The sequence below is a fragment of the Sus scrofa genome, chromosome 1 (genome assembly GCF_054392235.1).
Source record: "Sus scrofa isolate SSC_HxYL_T2T_F1_AM1 chromosome 1, Sscrofa_HxYL_maternal_Yorkshire_Landrace_v2.0, whole genome shotgun sequence".
In the NCBI taxonomy this organism is placed as follows: Eukaryota; Metazoa; Chordata; class Mammalia; order Artiodactyla; family Suidae; genus Sus; species Sus scrofa.
Genome location: NC_139383.1, coordinates 283,326,874 through 283,347,007, shown reverse-complemented (window position 1 = coordinate 283,347,007; position 20,134 = coordinate 283,326,874). Strand labels below are relative to the sequence as shown.

Here is a 20,134-nt window from a genome sequence, read left to right as displayed (position 1 = left end):
ATTTTTTTTTTTTTTTTTTTTTTTTTGGCTTCTTAAGGCTGTACTCACGGCATATGGAGGTTCCCAGGCTAGGGGTCAAATCAGAGCTACAGCTGCCGGCCTACACCACAGCCACAGCCACCGAAATGTGGGATTTGAGCCCCGCCTGCGACCTACACCCCAGCTCACAGCAACGCCAGATCCTTAACCCACTGAGCAAGGCCAGAGATGGAACCCACAACCTCATGGTTCCTTAGTCAAATTCATTTCTACTGCGCCACGATGGGAACTCCCTCAAGGTGGAATTATTGGGTGAAAGCATGTAAACATCTTCATGGCTGTTGATACATTTTCCAAAAGGCTTGTGCTGCTGTTTGTGCTGTGATTGGGGATTTGCTTGTTTCTTTGTCTTTGAGTCAGGAGCCTGCTGCCAAGGTGTGGGAGAGGACCCTAGTTCTCCCTGCTCTGTGCCCGGCAGTGCCCCCACAGTGCCCCCCAGGGGCAGTAGGCAGAGGTGCAGGAGCCAGGGAGGCCTCTTTGCTTTGTGCCCAAACAGTGTGGGCTTGGAGGGGACAAGGGGTACGTGTTTGGTGCGCAGGGGAAGTGCGATTTCACCCCAGGATGCGGAGTATTTAAATTACACCACAGCCACAGCAACACAGGATCCCGGCTGCATCTTCGATCTACACTGCAGTTCACAGCAATGCCGGATCCTTAGTCTACTGAGCGAGGCCACGGATCGAACCCACAACCTCATAGTTCCTAGTCAAATTTGTTTCTGCTGTGCCACGACGGGAACTCCCTGAATCTATTTTTTCTTTCGCAAGAAGGGCCGCTGTGCCCCCTCCCTCAGCTCCCCAGAGCAGCATGGGTAAATGATTAAGCCAGTTTGTTTTTTCTAGAGCGCCCAAGAGGAAGTGACATTGACACCCCTGTGGCCTGATGGCAGGGCCAGCGCCTCTGTGGGAACAGGACCCGCATCTTTTTCTGAAGCTGGTGTTCCCGGGACCTGCCTTCCAGGCCCCAGGGGGAGCCCCCCACCCGATGTGACCCCATCTCTGCTGCAGGCAGCCCCAACCTGGCAATGCTTCATGGCTGCTCCCTTTGGCTTGAGAACAGGAAAACTGGATGTGCCTCTATCTCGCCGGAGCCTGGCTGGGCGCATCCACTGGCTCGCAGATGGTCCAGTGCTTCTGGGAGGAAAGAGGCCGCTCTTCCCAGCTGCCCCTGAGGCCTGGGGGGTGGCCCAGCACTGGTGCAAACCCCTGGGGAGGGGGTGAGCTCCTTGGGAGGGAGGACCCTGCTCAGAACAGGACGGGCCCAGTGCTTCCTTGGGTGGAAGGGTGGGCCAGCATCTTCCCAGCACCTCTGCCACATGGGTCCTGTTTCCAGGGTCTCTTTCTTCCTCCCGGGCACATCCATGGTCCCCTGGCCTCCCCCTTCTCTCTCAGCCCATCATCGACCCTAAGACACCTCCTGGATCATCCAGTCTTTGAGGACACCTCCTCCAGGAAGCCTGCCTGGATGCCTTAGATCAGGTTTGGGGCTCCCTGTGCTTGGCATGGCCTCTGCAGCCAGGGATCCCGTGTTGAGTCTCTACTTTCTCCTCGGAGCCCTGAACACATCGAGTGTTCCATATTTGTTCAGTGAATGAATGGCAAAAGGAGGCCCAGACACTTACTCAAGGCAGAGACCAAACTGAGCCAGAGAGCACAGCTCTGGCTGCAACCCCCCCTTCCTTCCCCACCCGGACCCCACACACGGTCTAGGGAGGAGCCTTCTCCTTTGCTCTGCACCCCCACCCCCCGGAGTCTGGCAGGCAGAGCCAGCTCCAGACATCAGCAGACCGTGCCCCCCCCACCCCTCTGCCTTCGCTCTCCCACTGGCCAGAGTCCCAGCTGCCCAGCCACAGTGTGTGTTCCTGGGCCTGATGGCACATCTTAGGGGGACAAAGCTCATCTCACAAGAACCATGGGGGTTTTTTTTTGGCGGGGGGGGGGGTGTTGGCCACCCCGTGGCATATGGAGTTCTTGGGCCAGAGATCAGACCCCAGCCACAGTAGTGACCCACACCACAGCCGCGGCAACACTGGATCCTTAGCCCACCGTGCTGGTCCGGGGCTAGAATTTGCATCCCAGTGCTCTAGAGATGCCTTTGATCCTGTTGCACCGCAGCGGGAACTCCAAGAAGCATGTTTTCATGGTGGAATTCTCAGTGGAGATTGGGGAAGAATCTCTAGGGCGAACTGGGAGAGAATGGGAAGGTTCTCCCCTCCCTCCGCACGGGTACCGCACCTTCTGAAACAAAAACAGGTTGGGCAGCGTCTTGGGATCACGGGAACGCGGGTTCGACCCCCGGCACGGCGCAGTGGGTTAAGGAGCCAGTGGCTGTGGCTCGGATCTGATCCCAGGAATTCCAGTCCACGAATCCATGGTCACCCACCCCACCCCATCCCGTAGGGCAGAGGAGACCCTCCCTGCCCAGACAGGGTTGGGGTCCTGCCCTGAGTCACACAGCAGGGTTTCTTCCAAACACCTGGGTGCTGGCGGTTCCAGAGCAGGTCGCTGTCCTCTTACCCCAGCCCCCACCCCTGGGGCTCTGCAGGGTGACAGAGGACTTCCTTCGGAAAGAGGCACTGACACGAGGGCAGCCGGCCCCAAAAGGGCCCCAAAAGGGCACACTGTCATTGGCTTGCCACCCTTATCCGCCCTCCTACAACCTTCTAGGGCTTAAAAGATGTCTATTTATTTTTTCTTTTATTTTACTTTTGGTTTTGAGGGCTGCACCTGTGGCATATGGAAGGTCCTGGGCTAGGGGGTGGCATCAGAGCTGCCTCTGCTCCCTATACCACAGCCACAGCAACATGGGACCTGAGCTGCACCTGCGACCTACAGCACAGCTCATGGCAACATTGGATCCTTAACCCACTGAGCGAGGCCAGGGATCGAACCCACATCCTCATGGTTACTAGTCGGATTCGTGTCCGCTGCGCCACAACAGGAACTCCCAAAAGATGTTTATTTCTTGAAGACGACAGCTTTTTGGCTTTAATACGCAAAGTAAGTGAGTCCTCGGTGAGCTGCTGCTCCACCTGCTGGCCCAACCCCTCCAAGGTCAAGGGCTGAAGTCTCTAGTGGCCGTGGACAAGGGGATGAGCCGAAACTGGGCATCTCAGCAGCCTCTTGGGCCCAGGCGTCCCAGCTGGAGAGAGGGGCCAGGAAGGCCCACCCAGCCTGTCCTGGAGACAGAGGACAGGGGAAGGTCACTTTCCTGCGTGGCTGCCCTCTTTTTGGTTGTTCTTAGACCAGGGAGGCAGCGGGGTCCTGGTGGGGCCGGCTGTCAGTTCACTGTGGGCACCTGGCTGTGATGCAGACTGAACTCCTTGGCCTTGAGACGGAGGCTGGCGATGCTGTTGGCCATGTTGACCCCTGGGGTGGCGGGGCCTGAGCCTCCAGGGCTGTACGGTGGCACCGTGCTGGGGGTGACATAAGACACGAGGACACGTTGGTGTGGCTGGCAAGCTGCGCGGAGCGGACTACTTCTAGCTGTCATCCTGAACCCCAGCTCTGGTCCTCCTGCCTCCCCTCCTCGGCTCCTTCTCCTGGGAAGCCTTCCCTGGGGGCGGGGGGGTGCCCTGGGGCCGCAAGATTGGGCCCACGGTCCGCACTGGGACGTGGAGCTGCCCGTGGGTTTGTGGTCATTTCTTGCTGGACCAGGAGCTCCCTGAGAGCAGGCCCTAGGTCCTGTTCACCCCCAGCACCTGCCCTGGGCCTGGGGCATGGCAGGATGGAGGTAGAATGAGACCTCTCCGTGGTCCTCCCGCCCTGGGGAAGTCGGGGCAGGGAGGGAGTCGGGAGAGCTGTGAGGTTAAGGTGGACCCGTTAGGACTCAGATCCCATGAGCTGACCCACTGGATCTTGCCTCTTATGAGACCACGGCTCCAGGAGACCTGCTCACGCAGACCCCGGGGATAGAGGCACTCCCTGGAGTTGTGCCGTGCCAAAGCCCTACACCCTGGCACCTCCCTTCCTGCCCTACCACTTTTTCCAGCTTCTTTTTTGCCACACTCACAGCATATGGAAGTTCCCAAGCCAGGGATGGAATCCGAGCTGCAGCCGCAACCTACGCCACAGCTGCAGCAATGCCAGATCCTTAACCCACAGCCCTGGGCTAGGGAATCAAACCTGCGATACGGCAGAGACAAGGCTGGATCCTTAACCTGCTGCACCACAGCAGGAACTCCCACTTTTTCCAGCTTTGACCAGGACAAAATTGCCATAGAACTTGGCTCAGAGACCCAGCCTCCCTCTGAGACAGTCCATGAAGGGTGCGAGGTTGCTCTAATCAGCCTAGCCATCTTCCTCGGGATGGACGTGGGCTCTCCACTCCCTCCAGACAGGCCTCGTTGTCTCGCCCCTCCACACACACACACACACACACACACACACACTGGCGTGCATTCACAATCATACACACCCACACACACATGCACATACTCAGGAGCACGTACAGCCTTGCCCACACACCCCGTGGTGGACCCCAGGTCCCCAGGGCACCTGGGCACCTTTCACGGCTCTCTTCTGATCCTCAAAGGAGTCTGGGCCCTAAAACCCCCCACGGGGTCTGCGGGAGGCTGCCCCTCCCAAGCTGAAGGCGTTCCCGCTCTTACCTGTAGGGGGCAGAGGCTGTCCAGGAGAGATAATCCGGACTCAGGGTGGTGGGCCGGGGCGCCACCGGCTGCTCGATGGCAGCCTCCTGGCTGTAGGACTTGAGCAGCGAGGCGGAGCGGTTGGCCAGCATGGCCCGCTCGTTCCGGCGGAACTTGGCCCGGCGGTTCTGAAACCAGACCTGGGGGAGCGAAGGGGGGGTGAGCAGGCTGCCAAGGAGACCCAAGTCCTTTTGGACCCAGTGTGTGCCTGCTCTGCCACCAACTCTGCACTGGCAGCTTCACCTCCCCAAGCCTCAGTTGTCTCCCCTGTAAAATGGGGGTGATAAACAGCGCCCCCTGCTGGCTAAGCACGTGCTGGGGAACGAGCAAGGGGATGAAGGAAGGAAAGAATACATCCGCATTTAGCTGCTGTGAGGCTGTAATGAGAGAGCTGCTGGCTGAGCGCTCAGCTCAGAGCTGGCACCGAGCAAGCCCGGAACACTTTAACACAGCTGTTATTTATCAAAACCCGCTGTGCCAGGCACTGGCCTCAGCTACAAAGATATCAACTCCTTTAATTCTCATAAGAACCCTATAAAATATAAAATACAAAATCACGCACGTGATCCCCATTTTACAGGGAGGCACCTAAGGCACAGAGAAGTTAAGGAACTAGCTCAAGGTCACACAGCCGGTCAGTGGCAGAGCTTGGATTTGCACCCCAGCCCTTCTGACCCCCTCTAAACACCTCCCCCTGGCGGCTCCTTAAGCCCGGGTGAGAGGTGGCTACACGCCCCCACGGGGTCCCACGGATGGGCAGCGCTCACCTGGACGCGCGCCTCGCTGAGGTTGACTCGCCGGGCGAGCTCCTCGCGCACGAAGGCGTCGGGGTAGTGCGTGCGCTCGAACACGCGTTCCAGCGCCTGCAGCTGGCTGCTGTTGAACGTGGTGCGGTTCCGCCGCTGCTTCTTCTTCCGCTTGGCGGCGCCGCCGCGCCCGGGGCTGGGACACTCACCTGCGGAGGGGCCCCGAGGGTCAGCAGGGCGGCAGGCGGTGGATGCCCGCAGAGCCCCCAGCACCGACAGAGTCATTACTCAGGCACCAGCGCAGCAGTGTGCGCCGAGCGCTATACCCTTGTCTCCCTCAGCAGATGGATGGTCCAGCCTGAGAGCAAGAGTGCCTCCTTTTAATTCACTCCTCCATCCATCCATCCACCCACCCACCCATCCATCCTGCAACACGTAATTACTGAGCCCCTTCTCTGCGGCAGGTGCAGTGCTCCAGCCCTGAGAATATAATGGTGAACAAACGCAGCCAAGCCTCCATCCTGTGGAGCCAGGGGACAGGCACCTGCCGCCGCCATGAGGGGCAAATGACTTGGTTGGTCAGGGAGGGCCAGAAACCCCTGCGTGTCCTCAGCACCTGTCTCAGGCTCTGGGGCATATGGTGAACCCTCCATGGATATTTATCGTTGAATTACATGAATACAATTTTTAAAAAGCAGTAAGAGTCACTGTTCCGAGAGTTCCCCGTATGAAGGTAGGCTTTTTAGCACTCACAAATCACTGGGACTAAAACTGCTGACCCTTCATCCTGTAGAGCCCAGCTCGTTGCTCACTCCTCCAGGGAGCCCTCGCTGACTGTCTGAGTCCACACAGAATCCCCTCTCCTCCCGTGCACTCCCGCAGCACTTAGAGGCAACACTGTCCAGCTCAGTACTTCATGTGTCTCTGAATTTCTTATTAAAAATGCATATTTAATAACCAAGTAATGTCACGGCTAGTCACAGTAACGGATTCAAACCACACAGAAAGGCACAAAGCAAAACAAACTACTCCCTTCTCCTGACTCAGCTCCCCAGGTTTTTCGGAATTAAAAACGTGCATTTAAAAAAAAATTTACAAGCATGAGAGCACGCTGGACATGTTGGCGCTGCAACTCGCCTCTTCCCACTTAATTGATTCCAGAAACCACTCCATCCGACACCACAAACCCAGCCCTCTTTATTTGCATGATTTGCATTGGTTTCCATATGGTATTTTCCCTCTCGTTCCCTCCCTTCACCTGTCAGAAGCTTATTTATTTATTTATTTGGCCCATGGTATGCAGACGTTCCCAGGCCAGGGATGGAACTGGCACCACAGCAGTGACAAGACTAGGTCCTTAACCCACTGTGCCACAGGGGAACTCCCAGAGCCACTTTTTTTTTTTTTTTTCCTCTTTAGGGCTGTACTGAAGTATATGGAAGTTCCTAGGCGAGGGGCTGAATCGGAGCTGCAGCTGCCAGCCTACACCACAGCCAGAGCAATGTCAGATCCGAGCCTCATCTATGACCTACACCACAGCTCACGGCAATGCCGGATCCTTAACCCACTGAGTGAGGCCAGGGATCGAACCCATAACCTCATGGTTCCTAGTTGGATTCATTTCCGTTCTCTCTCTCTTTCTCTTCTTTTTTTGGCCGTACCCACAGCATGTGGAAGTCCCTGGGCCAGGGACTGAATCTGAGCCTCAGCTGCAACTTATGCCACTGCCAGATCTTTAACTCATTGAACTGGGCCAGGTTTGAACCAGTGCTGTCACAGAGTCAACCTGGATCAATTAACATACTGCACCACAGCAAGAACTCCAGCTTTTTGCAAATATTTCTTTCGGGGGAGTTCTCCTTGTGGCGCAGCAGAAACGAATCCCACTAGTATCCATGAGGATGCAGGTTCGATCCCTGGCCTTGCTCAGTGGGTTGGGGATCCAGCATTGCCGTAGCAGACCATGCACGGCTGTGCACCTCCTTTCTTCCCGCTGAGCAGTATCTTCCAGAAATTCCTCCATCCAATGCAGATCCGTTCAGCTTGGTCCTCCTCACGGCGCGGTACCACTTGGTGGTTCAAATGTACCATGGTTTACTCAACTAAAACCAAAGCCTTCGGGATGGGCATGTGGGGTGTTTCCCATCTTTTGCACCTAAAAAGATGCCGCAACAAATAACCTCGTGCAGACATGATTTTCTGTTTTTGCCAGTGCATGTTTGGGACATATTCCTAGAAGTGGGATTGCCAGGCCAGCAAGTAAAATGCTAGATGAGGTCGAATCTCCCAGGCCACCCAGCAGCGGTGTAGGGGGAAGGCCAGTGTAGCCCACAGTTGGGCCAACAGATCCTAGCGACACCCTTTGGGATCTGGGTCCCTACCTTTTGCCTCCCCGGTTACACGTTCCCTTTATGCCTTCTCTGCTCTTCGCACAGGGCTGAGAAGTCGTATAGCGGGAGCATCTAGAACTTTCCAAGCCCAGCTGTGGATACCACTCAATCCTAGCTTTTGAACAATCGCCCAGGTTAGTGGGGTTTACTGACTCTTGAGCAACCAGCTGATTCAATGGGAGGCTAAACTGTTCCATGAGTCTGATAAATGCTTGCATGGAGCGGGTGGGGGTGTCATCAGGCAGGGTGCCCTGGGAAAAGACGACCTTACAGCTGGGTTTGGACAGGACATCTGGCAATGTCTGAGCCTTTCTTTTTTTCTTTTTTGTCTTTTAAGGACCATGCCATTGGCATATGGAAATTCCCAGGCTAGGGGTCCGGTGGGAGCTGCAGCTGCCAGCCTCCACCACAGCTCACGGCCACGCCAGATCCTTAACCCAATGAGCGAAGCCAAGGATGGAACCTGCGTCCTCATGGATGCTAGTCAGATTCGTTTCCGCTGAGCCACGATGCAAAGTCCTGTCTGAGACATTTCTGATGGTCAGGACTGGGAGAGGGGGCACTATTAGAATTGAACGGATGGTGGCTGGGGATGCCCGTAAAGACCTTTCGTGCCCAGGGCAGACCCCGCATCAGAGAATTCTCTGGTTCACCTTGCCCATCGTGCTGAGGGTGAGGGGCCCTGGTTTGGAGGGAGGACCAGGAGTTGAGGTGCAGTACGTTTGGGGAAGTGGTGCCAGATGCGGGACACCTGTGGGGGTCGGGGAGGTGACGGCAGGGGACACGGCGCGGCCCCAGCGAGCTGGCCCCGGGTCCTGGACCCACTGCAGCCTTCACTCCTCACCCCTTTTCCTCCAAGAAAAGGCGAAGACGGATGAGACCCTCGGGGGCCTATGAATCTCTCTCCACCCCCACCCCCACCCTCTCGAGCGGGAAGAAACCTTAAACCGAAATAACAGGGACGTCGCGATGAAAACCCGTGCGATCCGGAGCCTGGGAGCGGACGGAAGCTTCTGGAACACCAGTCCTCGCGAGCAGATTTCCGCCCCCCTTCAGGCAGCGCTGCTTGGGCACAAACCCAACGCAGGAGGCCTTTCAGCCAAAAAAGGAGAGACTTTTTCGGGAAATTTCTGAGCAAATCAAAACTGAGGGGGTTTAAATGAAAACCGTTTTGCAGCCTTGGCCCCGCCAAGTGGGCGCCGGAAGAAACAACTCGTTCTTTGGCCAAACCGCGTGGTGGCTCCGGAGCGGAAACTCTCGCACAAAGGCGCTTACTCTCCCCTCCGCCCCGCCAACAGCCCCAGACGTCCGCACCCCAACTTGACACCAGCGGATCTCCACGGGTCTGGAGTCCCATCTCTCCTGAGTTCTCCCCAAGGCACCTCTGATGGGGTGCGCTCAACAGAAGATGGTTTGGACCCGAGAGGACCAGGCGCCGCATCCGCTGTATCCTGGCATCTGCCCATCCAGGCGTTACCCATTCCGCACATGGGGAAACGACGGCTCTGAAAGGCTTGCCCGAGATCACGCAGCCGGGGCTGGAATCCGGGTCTTTGGGGAGGCTCAGCCGGCCGGGGCTGTGAGCCTGGTTCCATGGGGGTCACCTTCTCATCTTCTCGCTCCCAGGAAAGGGGAGGCAGGGGTGGGTCGCACTCTCTGGACCAAGGTCTGGGAGACGCCATGGGGAGGGGTCTCCAAGGCCGTGTCATCTCCCTGGTGCAGAAATGTGTCTGAGTCTCCATCCTAACCCCAGGAGGAAGACCTCACCTCTGGGAGCCCCCAGGGGGACAGTGGCTTATCCAAGGTCACACAGAAGTCCTGGAGGGGCTGGGTTTAACTCAGGCCAGGAGCACAGCAATTGCTTGATAAATGGCTGCTGCCTTTAGCATTGGCTTTTTTTTTTTTTTTTTTTTTTTGTCTTTTTAGGGCCGCCCGCGCAGCACATGGAGGTTCCCAGGCTAGGAGTCAAATTGGAGCTACAGCTGCCAGCCTACACCGCAGCCGCAGCAACGCAGGATCTGAGCCATAACTACGACCTACACCACAGCTCACGGCAATGCTGGATCCTTAACCCACTGAGCGAGGCCAGGGATGGAACCCACAACCTCAAGGTTACTAGGCAGATTTGTTTCCACTGCACCACTATGGGAATTCCGCCCTTAGCATTCTTGCGTGCAGGCAACCCCCTCCGTGCCTGAAGACAAGGGTCTTTCTTGCTCAGCCCAGCTCACTGTAGAAAGATGGGTTCCAGGCCCTGCTGCGGGCAGAGGCTCAGGAGCGGCAGCCCCGGTGGAGGAAGCTTCAGGCTGCGTCTTGGAGGTGACCCGGGACTCAATCCCACAGCTTTGGACTCTGGCACTGGACTCTGCTTCCCAGCGGATGTGCCGGATATTCGTTACCACGAGTTCCTGAATCACCTCCTGAGAAATGTCCTGTGGTGGGCGTGCGTCCTCTGGGGGCTCCACGCTTGAGCTTAAAGCATTTGGAAAATAAATAAATACTCTCTAAGCCTCGGGCCAGCAAGCACTGGGGCCTGATCGGTCCAAGCCGGGCTGCGCCCAAAGTTTCCTTTTGTTCAGCAAAAGTTCTGCTTTCCTCTGGGACTGAAAAGAAAGCCTGAAACCACCTCCACTGATGCGGGCTATTTAGAGGCTCTTGCGAGGAGCTGGATCCGGGAGAGATGAACAGAGTCGGATGGGGAGGCCAGCCATGCTCTCTCTCCCTTCGAACCCAGAATGACTTTGTCCCTGAAGACATTTCAATGAAAAAAAAAAAAAAAAAAAAAAGACTGGTGCACAGTTTTCTGCCATTAAATTATTTCACACAGACCATTTATTTGGCTGACTTCGGGCCAAAGACATTTAAAAACTCAGCTCTCAGCCAAATGATCAAGTGTTCCTGGCTCCTTCCGCTGCACCCATGGTTTTTCTTATTCCATGTAATTTAAGGCTCTAAATAGTCTGGAGGGAATTAACTGCAAATTCTTCCTAAGACAAATAAACCCAAGCCTCTTCGTTCCTGCCTTTCTCAAGCTGTTGAGAGACACCCTCTGTTTGTTTTTGCCTCAGATCATCAGCTTGCGCCTGACCCAGGGGCCACGGCGCGCTCCAATGCAAATAAATAACTTTTATTAATTAGCATTTATTCGGACCAAATAAGCAGCCTCCCCCAGCCTGAATGTGATCTCTGCCAACACGTTCACGAAAATAAACAGCGGGTCCCTGAGACCTTGATGTGGATTTAACAAATTAACACTGGGCCTTGGTCAAAGGAGCCTCGAAGCTGCAGAAGTATTTATAGCCAGAAAAGTCTGGGGAAGGAAGTGGAGGTGAAGGGGAGGGGGCTGCAGGGAGGCTGCCCCCGGCCCCCCCAACACCCAGGTCTCTTGGTAGAGATTTGGTTTCCTTTGAACGACCCCAGGGAGAATTCTGGAAACTGTGTCCTTTGCTGACGTCCGTGTAGCAATCCCGACTCAGATGACATCCTTCGGCCAGGATGTGAGGGGCAGGCCTGGGGGTGATTCAGGAGGTGGGGCTTCCGGCTTAGGACCTCGGGGTGGCCCTGGCTCAGCAGCCGAGTGGCTGCGTGTGTGTGCCTTTATCCAGTCCCAGGCTCGGCAACCTGACTGAGAAATAAGAGTAACGGGAAAGAGCGCATTGAACAATCCGAGCTGGGGGCGCTGAGCCTGATTTTGCAGATGAGGAAATTGAGGCACGGGGGCCAAGCAACCCGCCAAACCACGTGGCTGGTAAAGGCTGGCGCTAGGACTTAAACCTGCAGACTGGCACAGAGCCTGGGCTCTTAACCTTGGCATTGGCTGCCGGCCCTAAGAGGGCCTCGTGGCAGTGGGATTCTGGGGGTCTCTCCAGGGGCTTAGGGTGTACGAGCCAGCCAAGAGGAGGATACTGAATAAGAAACAGGAACCTCTGGGGGGGGGGTCTGAGCCCGAACTCCTGGCATGCAGATCAGGGGGGTTTTGAGCAGCAAAGGGCTTTGAGCGGGGCGGGGTAACTTTGAGGTGCGGGGCGTGCAGGCTGCTCAGCCTGTGAGATCTGCAAGGTCAGGGCCAGGGTCAGGCTGACACCAAGTGCATCACCAACATTGGAGGGAAGAAAGGAAGCATGGACAGAGGGAGGAGGAAGGAGAAGAAACTCTGGATCCTTCTGGAGCAGGGCGCCTGCACTTCTGGGGGCTTCCCCAGGAGGCCAGTCCCACCCCAGCGGGAATCTCAAGCAAGGGGCAAGAGTTGGTTTCTTATCTGGACAGACTGGCTTGCTTTCTTTTCTTTTTTCTTTTTATTTTTTTGATGGCCGCGCCCAAGGCATGGGGACGTTCCCAGGCCGGGGATGGAATTTGCGCCACAGCAGCAACCCAAGATGCTGCAGTGACACACCGGAGCCTTAAGCCACGGAGCCACCAGGGAACTCGGGTTCTTAGTTTGAATACTCAGGGGCCAGGGCTAAGGCACCAAGGAAGGAGAAGATGTCTCAGCATCACCTCCCTGGCGGTCCCCGGCAACCTCAGGCGGGGCGGCAGGACATCTCTGCCTTACAGAGGAGATGGAGGGAGGCCCAGAGACGGGCCAGGGCTATCCAGGGTCACACAGCAAGTGAGAGCCCTTCCCCCTGCAAACCCAGGCCCTCTCTCTTCTCACTACATCCTTGGTAGCCACTTGGCAGGGATAACGGAGGGAGGAGGTGGCTGCAGCCCCCAGCCCAGCCCCAGGCAAGTCTGACAGCAAACATGACGGAAGGATGGGGTCTGGCTCTATCCACTGGGTGGGGTCCCCAGGCCGCCCAGGTGGGCAGCGGCAGGACAGGGGACCTCAGGCCGTCTCAGCGCCCCCGGCCCAGATTCACACTGGACGTGCACATCCGCTCCCTGCGGACCCCTGCCTATTCCATTCCTGGGCTTGCGCCTTCTCTTCTTTGCCTCCCTGGCTCACCCGCAGGTCTCAGCAGAAGGCTGCCTCCTCCAGGAAGCCATCCCAGACCACACCCCTCGTAACCCTGTCTCACTATAGGGTCCATGTGGGGTCCTGTGTCCAGCAGGGACTGGAACTTACGGTTTCCTGTCTCCCTGGGCCCCATCACAGGGTCTGGGCCAAGGTAAACTCTCCACCAATTGTGGAGAGAACGAATGAATGAACAGACGAATGAACAAATGAGGAGACACTGGAAGAGTATGGGAGGAGTTCAGAGTCTGTCCCCCTGTCCAGGGCTGTCCCCAGGGGCCAGGTTCTTCTTTACGGAGCCATAGAGGTCTGGCCAGGACTGAGTCACGACAGCATGTGTCACAGGACAGGAGGGAGGGGCTGGGGTGATGGCGTGGGGCAGTCAGCCAGCGACACCCACTGTCCAGAGCATCCCTCTAAAGGTGTTTCACCTCATTAATTTTTTTTTTTTTTTTAGGGCCATACCTGCTGCATATGGAGGTTCTCAGGCTAGGGGTCAAATTGGAGATACAGCTGCCAGCCTACACAGCAGCCACAGCAACATGGGATCCGAGCCACGTCTGTGACTTACACCACAGCTCACGGCAACGTCGGATCCTTAACCCATTGAGTGAGGCCAGGGATCGAACCCACATCTTTATGGATATTAGTCTGGTTTGTTACTGCTGAGCCACAATGGGAACACCTCACCTCATTAATTTTGAACAAAACCTCAAGATGCTGGTACATTTGGATAACCACCGGTCCGGAGAAGGAGAAGGTATCACCAGAAGGAAGGCGAGGAAGGCAGACTCGGTGGGGTTCAAGGAGTCAGAGCAGTCCCCTGGGGCCCCATCCAGCCCCCACGGACTCACAGGCCTCAGCCAGCATGTAAGAAGCCAGGGTCATGGTCCATTCCAGCCTGGCACTGCTGTGACCCCGCCCCCCCGCCACTGCCCAGCTTGGGTCCAGGAACCAGTTTGGCTACGAGGAGGTCTTGGCTGGTTCAGGCAGACCCTGGGGTCTCGAGGAGCCTGAGGGAAGCTCCGCATGTTCTCTCAAAAGCCTTAGCAGGAGTTCCCCTTGTGGCTCAGTGGTTAACGAATCCAACGAGGTTGTGGGTTTGATCCCTGGCCTTGTTCAGTGGGTCGAGGATCCAGCATTATCATGAGCTGTGGTGTAGGTCGCAGACTCGGCTCGGATCTGGTGTTGCTGTGGCTGTGGTATAATCTACAGCTCCGATTAGACCCCTAGCCTGGGAACCTCCATATGCTGTGGGTGCAGCCCTAAAAAGACAAACAGGCAAAAAAAAAAAAAAAGAAAAAAAAAAAAAAAAGCCTCAGCAGAGCCCTGGAGGCAGCTACAATGAATTTTGGGTCTCTCGCGGGTCGAGACCTCCTTTTGTACAGGTACGAAGGACATGGCGAGCTGCACTCATTTCTATCAGGCCACCAGACCCCCCCTCTCCACCCCCGCCCCCTGGCAGGAAACCCCAGTGGGCGGGCCAGTGCTCCAGGAGGACTCGCCTTACCGGACAGCACAAGCTCCTGCCACCTCTGGGCCTTTGCACCTGCTGTTCCCCAGGCCTGGAGCACTGCATCCCTCACAATGGACATGGCTAGCTAATGCTTCCCTGCCTTCAGTTTCAGGCAAAGTTGGCCTGTCCTGAGGGTCTTTCCCAGCCCCCAGACCAGGACACATCTCCTTGTTACAGGCTCCTGGGCCCTTTCCCTCTCCCCCGCATCTGTCATTAAGTCATTCTTCTGTTTTGGTACCTGCTTCATGCCTGTCTCGTTCATTGAATCTAAGCTCTAGGAAGGCCAAGGCTGGATTTGCCTTGTCACTGCTGTATCCTCAGGACCAGGCAAGTAGTTTGGTTTCAAAAATATTTCTGGGGAGTTCCCACTGTGGCTCAGTGGTTAATGAACCCGACTAGTATCCATGAGGACTAGGGTTCAATCCCTGGCCTTGCTCGATGGGTTAAGGATCCAGCATTGCTGTGAGCTGCGGTGTAGGTCACAGACATGGCTCAGATCCAGTGTTGCTGTGGCTGTGGCTTTGGCCGGCAGCCGTAGCTCCAATTGGATCCCTAGCCTGGGAACCTCCGTATGCCACGGGTGTGGCCCTAGAAAGGAAAAAAAAAAGAAAAGAAAAAGAAAAAAGATAAAACAGACTTCTCTGAATTAAAAACTTTTGTGAACACCATCAAGAAAGTAAAAAGACAACACACAGAAAGGGAAAGCTATGTGCAAGACATGTATTTGAAAAGAGACTTGTATTTAAGAACACTTGCAACTCAACAATAAAAAGACAAACAATCCAGTTTTAAAATGAGCAAATGATCCAAATAGACATTTCTTCAAAGAAGAAATACAAATGACCAATAAGCACATGAAAAAATGCTCAACATCCTTAGCCATCAGGAAAGGCAAAGCAAAATCGTGAGGAGATACCACTTCACACCCACTAGGATGGCTAGAATCAAAAGACATATAATAACAAGACATAGAATTAACATATAATAAGTGGTGGCCGAGTTCCCCAGTGGCCTAGTGGTTAAGGACCTGGCATTGTCACTGCTGTGGCTCTGGTTCCATCCCTGATGCAGGAACTTCTACATGCAGCAGGGATGGCTGAGAAGAAAAAAAAAAAAAAAAGTCGTGGCAGGAATGGGGCAAAATCAGAATACTCATGCACCGCTGGCAGGAACGTAAATTGGTGCAGCCGCTTTGGAAAACAGCCTGGCAGTTGCTCAAAATGTTAAAAATAGAGTTAGCCTATGACCCAGCAATTCCACTCCTGGTTATATACTCAAGAGAAATGAAAACATATGTCCACACGAAAATTGGTATGCAAGTGAATATTCATATCAGCATGACTCATAATCGCCAAAAAGCAGAAACAGCCCCAATGCCCATTCTGTACCATGGCATACGCTCTTGGACGGTAAAGAGGAGTGAAGTTCTGATCCATGATCCAAAACACAGATGACCTTTGCAAACGTGGCAATGAGTCAGAGAAGACAGTGCCCGTCACAAAGGGGCACACGAAGTACGTTTCCACTTACACGAACTGTCTAGAACAGGCAAATCTGTAGAGACAGACAGCTGCTTAGCGGTTGCCAGGGGCTGGGGGAAGGTGACGGGCGGGGGGGTGTTGGGGGCAAGGACTAAAGGGTGCGGGGTTTCTTTCTGGGGTGATGAGAAAGTTCTCACATTGACGGTGGTGATGGCTGCACAACTGAAGATAATAAAAATCACTGAATTGTACCCTTTTTTTCTTTTTCGGCCACTCCAAGGCATATGGAGTTCCTGAGCCACAGCTGCGACCTACCCTGTAGCGGCGGCAGCGCTGGATCCTTTAACCCACGCTGTCAGGCTGGGGATCGAACCTGTGTCTTGGCGCTGCAGAGACATTGCCCATCCTGTTGTGCCACAGCAGGAACTCCCACTTTATTTGGTTTTTTTTTTTGGCTGCGCCCGCCAAAAAATTTTTGCAAAAATTCCCCAGCCAGGGATCCTGCCTGTGCCGCTGCAGCGACCTGAGCCACAGCAGTGACAATGCCAGATACTCCATCCACCACACCAACAGGGAACTCCTAGACTGTACGCTTTAAATAGGTGAACTATATGGCATGTGAGTTATATCTCAAAAAAAGAAAAAAAAAAAGGAATTCCTGTTGTGGCGCAGCAGTAACGAACCCAACTAATATCCATGAGGACGCAGGTTTGATCCCTGGCCTTGCTCAGTGGGTTAAGGATCCAGCGTTGCCCTGAGCTGTGGCGTAGGTCCCAGATGTGGCTCAGATCCTGCATGACTGTGGCTGTGGTGTAGGCGGGCAGCTACAGCTTCAATTTGACCTCTAGCCTGGGAACATCCATATGCTGCGGGTGTGGCCCTAAAAAGACCGGAAAAAAAAAAAAAGCGGTGGGGGTAGCAGGGGAAAGGGGCAGAAAGAAATACTGGGATGGGCTGAGAATAGCAAGAAAGGGATGATCCCCTGGGTGCTTGGGGGGTGCAGGAAGGGGAGTGACAGGGAGTTGGGGGGCAGAGTCTCTAAGACCAGATCGCGGCTCAGGGCTGCCAGGGAAGCCCCAACGCCTCTGCGTCAGGGTCTCTGGGGAAACTCTCAGCAAGACAGCAGCCACAAAGCAGGGCTCACGGGACACAACATCTCCATGTGGGGGCTTCCAAAACTTCTTCAGAGACCTAGGAGTCTTTTTTTTTTTTTTCTTTTTAAGGCCACACCTGCAGCATATGGAAGTTCCCCAGCTAGGCGTTGAATTGGAGCTGCAGCGAGGCCAGGGATCGAACCTGCATCTTAAAAGACACTAGTTGGGTTCTTAACCCTTGGAGCCACAACAGGAACTCTGATCCAGGAGCCTCTGAAAGATGGGATCATTAGGCCCAAGTGGGGAGAAACGACGAAGCCTCTGGGCAGAGAACTCAGTGCGGGGTTCCCTCTCCCAGCTCCCAGTTCCTGGGCCTCTCGAGGCTACAGCCAGCACCTGCTGGGAGCCAGGGCTAGGGCTGGGCGCAGAGACAGCCCGCTTTTTCCAATTTCTTGAGGCTTGGTTCTTGAACACAGAGCAGGCTGGGAGGTCAAAGACCACATACCATCTCTGGGGTCCCCGGAACTTCTCCTGGTGCCCCCCAAGTCTCTGGATCCAGGACCTGATCACCTCGCACCACAGGCATGCACATCTGAGACCCCCAAACCGAGCTCTAGAGAGTGGGGGTGCACGACGGGAGTAGGGGTTCAGGGATAAGTGGGGGTCAGGGAGTCATTTAGGAGGAAGAGCAGCCCATTGCTCAAAATTTGGTCTAAGAAAGGGGTTCGTGTCTGTCCCGTCTGGTTTTAATCTAAGGTCGGTGGCCAAATGCCAGATTTATTGTAAAACCTACATTTTAATAAGGGGCTGGTATCTGGACAAAAGCTCATTTAACCATTTCCAGGCCGGGGGGAAGCCGCTGCTCAGGGCTCCGTGCAGGGTTCCCTCTCCCAGCTCCCAGTTCCTGGGCCTCTCGAGGCTACAGCCAGCACCTGCTGGGAGCCAGGGCAAGGGCTGGGCGCAGAGACAGCCCGCTTTTTCCAATTTCTTGAGGCTTGGTTCTAAAACAAAGCTGCAAACAGCTCTGAGATCTCAAGCCTGCTATACTCGCCTTACCAGGACTCAGACTTGGAGCTGAAGGGGTCTACAAATGACCTGTCAATGCCTCTCAGGTTTGCTGATGGGGAAACCGCGGCATGCGGAGGGGCAGTGACTTAGTCAAGGGGTCCCAGCCAAACAGTAAGACCCCAAGTTCTGCCCACAGATGCCAAAGCCCTGAAAACACACATTTTCCTCCTTTCTGCTCCCTCTCTGTTCCTGGGTTCCCTGCAGAGCGCATCCCTGCAACCCAGCAACTGGGCACATTGGCAGGGGGTGGCGCTAACCAGCAGCCCACTTAGAGAGCCAGCGGCTGCCTCCCCTGGCATCTGAGATTGCGGAGAACACCCCCCCTGCGTGTCCTTAGTCAAGAGTTCTCTTGGGCCCTCAATTTCACCACCTGCACACAGGGGCTAGAACAGCCTCTCTGCCGCCCTCGCAGGGTGGCACAGAGAGGATGGGACAGCCCAGGGCTTTCCTAAGAGCCTGCTAAACACGGTGGGCTACACAGATGCCCACTGCCCTCACTATTAATTTTCCCCAAATGAAATCTACGTCCTGGCTCATTGGTTCTTTCTTCCCCTCCTTCCATCATGAGCCCCTTGAGGCATCTCAGGAATTCTACGGACCCCTCCCCAGAGAAACACAGGTGCACACAGAAATTTGTACATAACTCTGGGGGGGTGGGTATGGTGATTCACAGACTTTCTGAATCGTGTCCACAGACCCCAAGCTAAAAAGTCAGCTTGATAAGACAGTCGGCTTTTGTGCCCTAGAAGAACCTGCATCTCTGCCTCTGTTTCACCTTAGGGTCCCCTGGCCAGCCTCCGCCCCAGCCACAGATAGCAGCTGAGACAAAGGCAGTGCCGTTGGCGCCTCTTCCCGGGCTGACGGGACCTCCCTTGACCCTGACTCCAGAGCCATGCTGTGCTCCCAGAGAAGCTGACCTTTAATGCATCACTGCAGGTTTTTATGACCCATCTGGGAGTTCCAGGCACGCTGGAAAATGTGAGTTTGAGGCTCGGCTCAGAGAAGTTCCAGACTGTTTCGGGTGTTTCAGCTGCTCCGCTCACCACAGTGTGGGCGTGTGGTGAAGACAGGACCCCCGCTTCCCACCCTTTGTTTGGCTTTTCCATTTACTAAACTTTAATTGTGTGTCTGGCCCTGGGTGACAAAGCCCTTCAGTGTGGAAGGCATGGTTAGGAAGCCTCATTCTGGGTCGGGGCCGGTGAGGTTCGGAGAGGTGAAGTAGCTGACCCAGGTTACACAGCTTGACAGTGATGAGGCAGGGGATTTATGTCCAGCCTGTGTGTCCCCAAAGTGGCTGGCATCCGGCCCTGGAAGCTGCCCTCATTAACCCTTTCCAGACCCGGGTGAAGTTGCTGCTAAGGATCTAGTGTGGGTTCTTGGCTCCCATTTAGGAGCTCCCAGGGACTTCCCATCGTGGCGCAGTGGAAATGAATCCGACTAGGAACCATGAGGTTGCAGGTTTGATCCCTGGCTTCACTCAGTGGGTTAAGGATCCGGCGTTGCTGTGAGCTGCGGTGTACGTCGCAGACGTGGCTCGGAATCTGGCGTTGCCATGGCTGTGGTGTAGGCTGGCAGCTGCAGCTCCCATTGGACTCCTAGCCTGGGAACCTCCATATGCCACGGGTGTGGCCCTAAAAAGACAAAAGACAAAAAAAATAAAATAAAAGAATAACAGCTCCCGGGCTTCTCAAAGCCTGCAGCCAGCACCTGCTGAGAGTCAGGGCAAGGGGCTGGTGGCCGGGTGCAAAGGCCATTCCACTCTACCTGAGCCAATCTGAGTGCTCTGCTCACCCCCACCCACCAGGATCATGGGCCCTGGTGCCCTCAAGGCTGACGATCCCCTGCTGTGTGTCAACAGGGTGGGCACCTGTCTGTGCCCTGGTCACCACCAGCCTCACCGGCAGGGTGCACTCAGAGCCCGGGCACGGAGCCATCTGTGACATCTCTGACTGGTCCCAGTGACACCCTTGAATGACAGCCAACCCAGAGTCTGGGAGAATTCTGTTACGGCGAGCCACAATCCCTCTCCTGGTGGGTCCCCAGCTTATGCCTCCAGCGAGGGGTGGCACAGGACCCTTCCCCAGGGCCACCTTGCTAACATTTGAAGGCAGCTTTTCCAAGGCCTTCGCCATGACTCTGGGGGCCTTTCCTGCCCCCTCACCATGCCGGTGGCCCCCACTGGAGGGGCTGACACCGAT

General features: G+C 55.4%; 1 protein-coding gene across 2 annotated transcripts in view; it reads right to left on the bottom strand.

The window, feature by feature from the left end:
* Window positions 1-2,718: 2,718 nt before the first annotated feature.
* The window catches only part of PRRX2 (paired related homeobox 2), a 49,899-nt gene continuing 32,483 nt past the window's right edge, over window positions 2,719-20,134 (bottom strand). The window contains exons 2-4 of one of the 2 annotated variants that reach the window (XM_021070097.2): window positions 5,455-5,642; window positions 4,649-4,827; window positions 2,719-3,454 (exon numbers count right to left, since the gene is read on the bottom strand). In XM_021070097.2, coding sequence (XP_020925756.1) covers window positions 3,319-3,454; window positions 4,649-4,827; window positions 5,455-5,642 — 503 coding nt within the window. In that variant the 3' untranslated portion in view covers window positions 2,719-3,318. The remainder of the gene's footprint in view (window positions 3,455-4,648; window positions 4,828-5,454; window positions 5,643-20,134) is intronic. The other variant, XM_084998885.1, reaches the window with a different exon arrangement.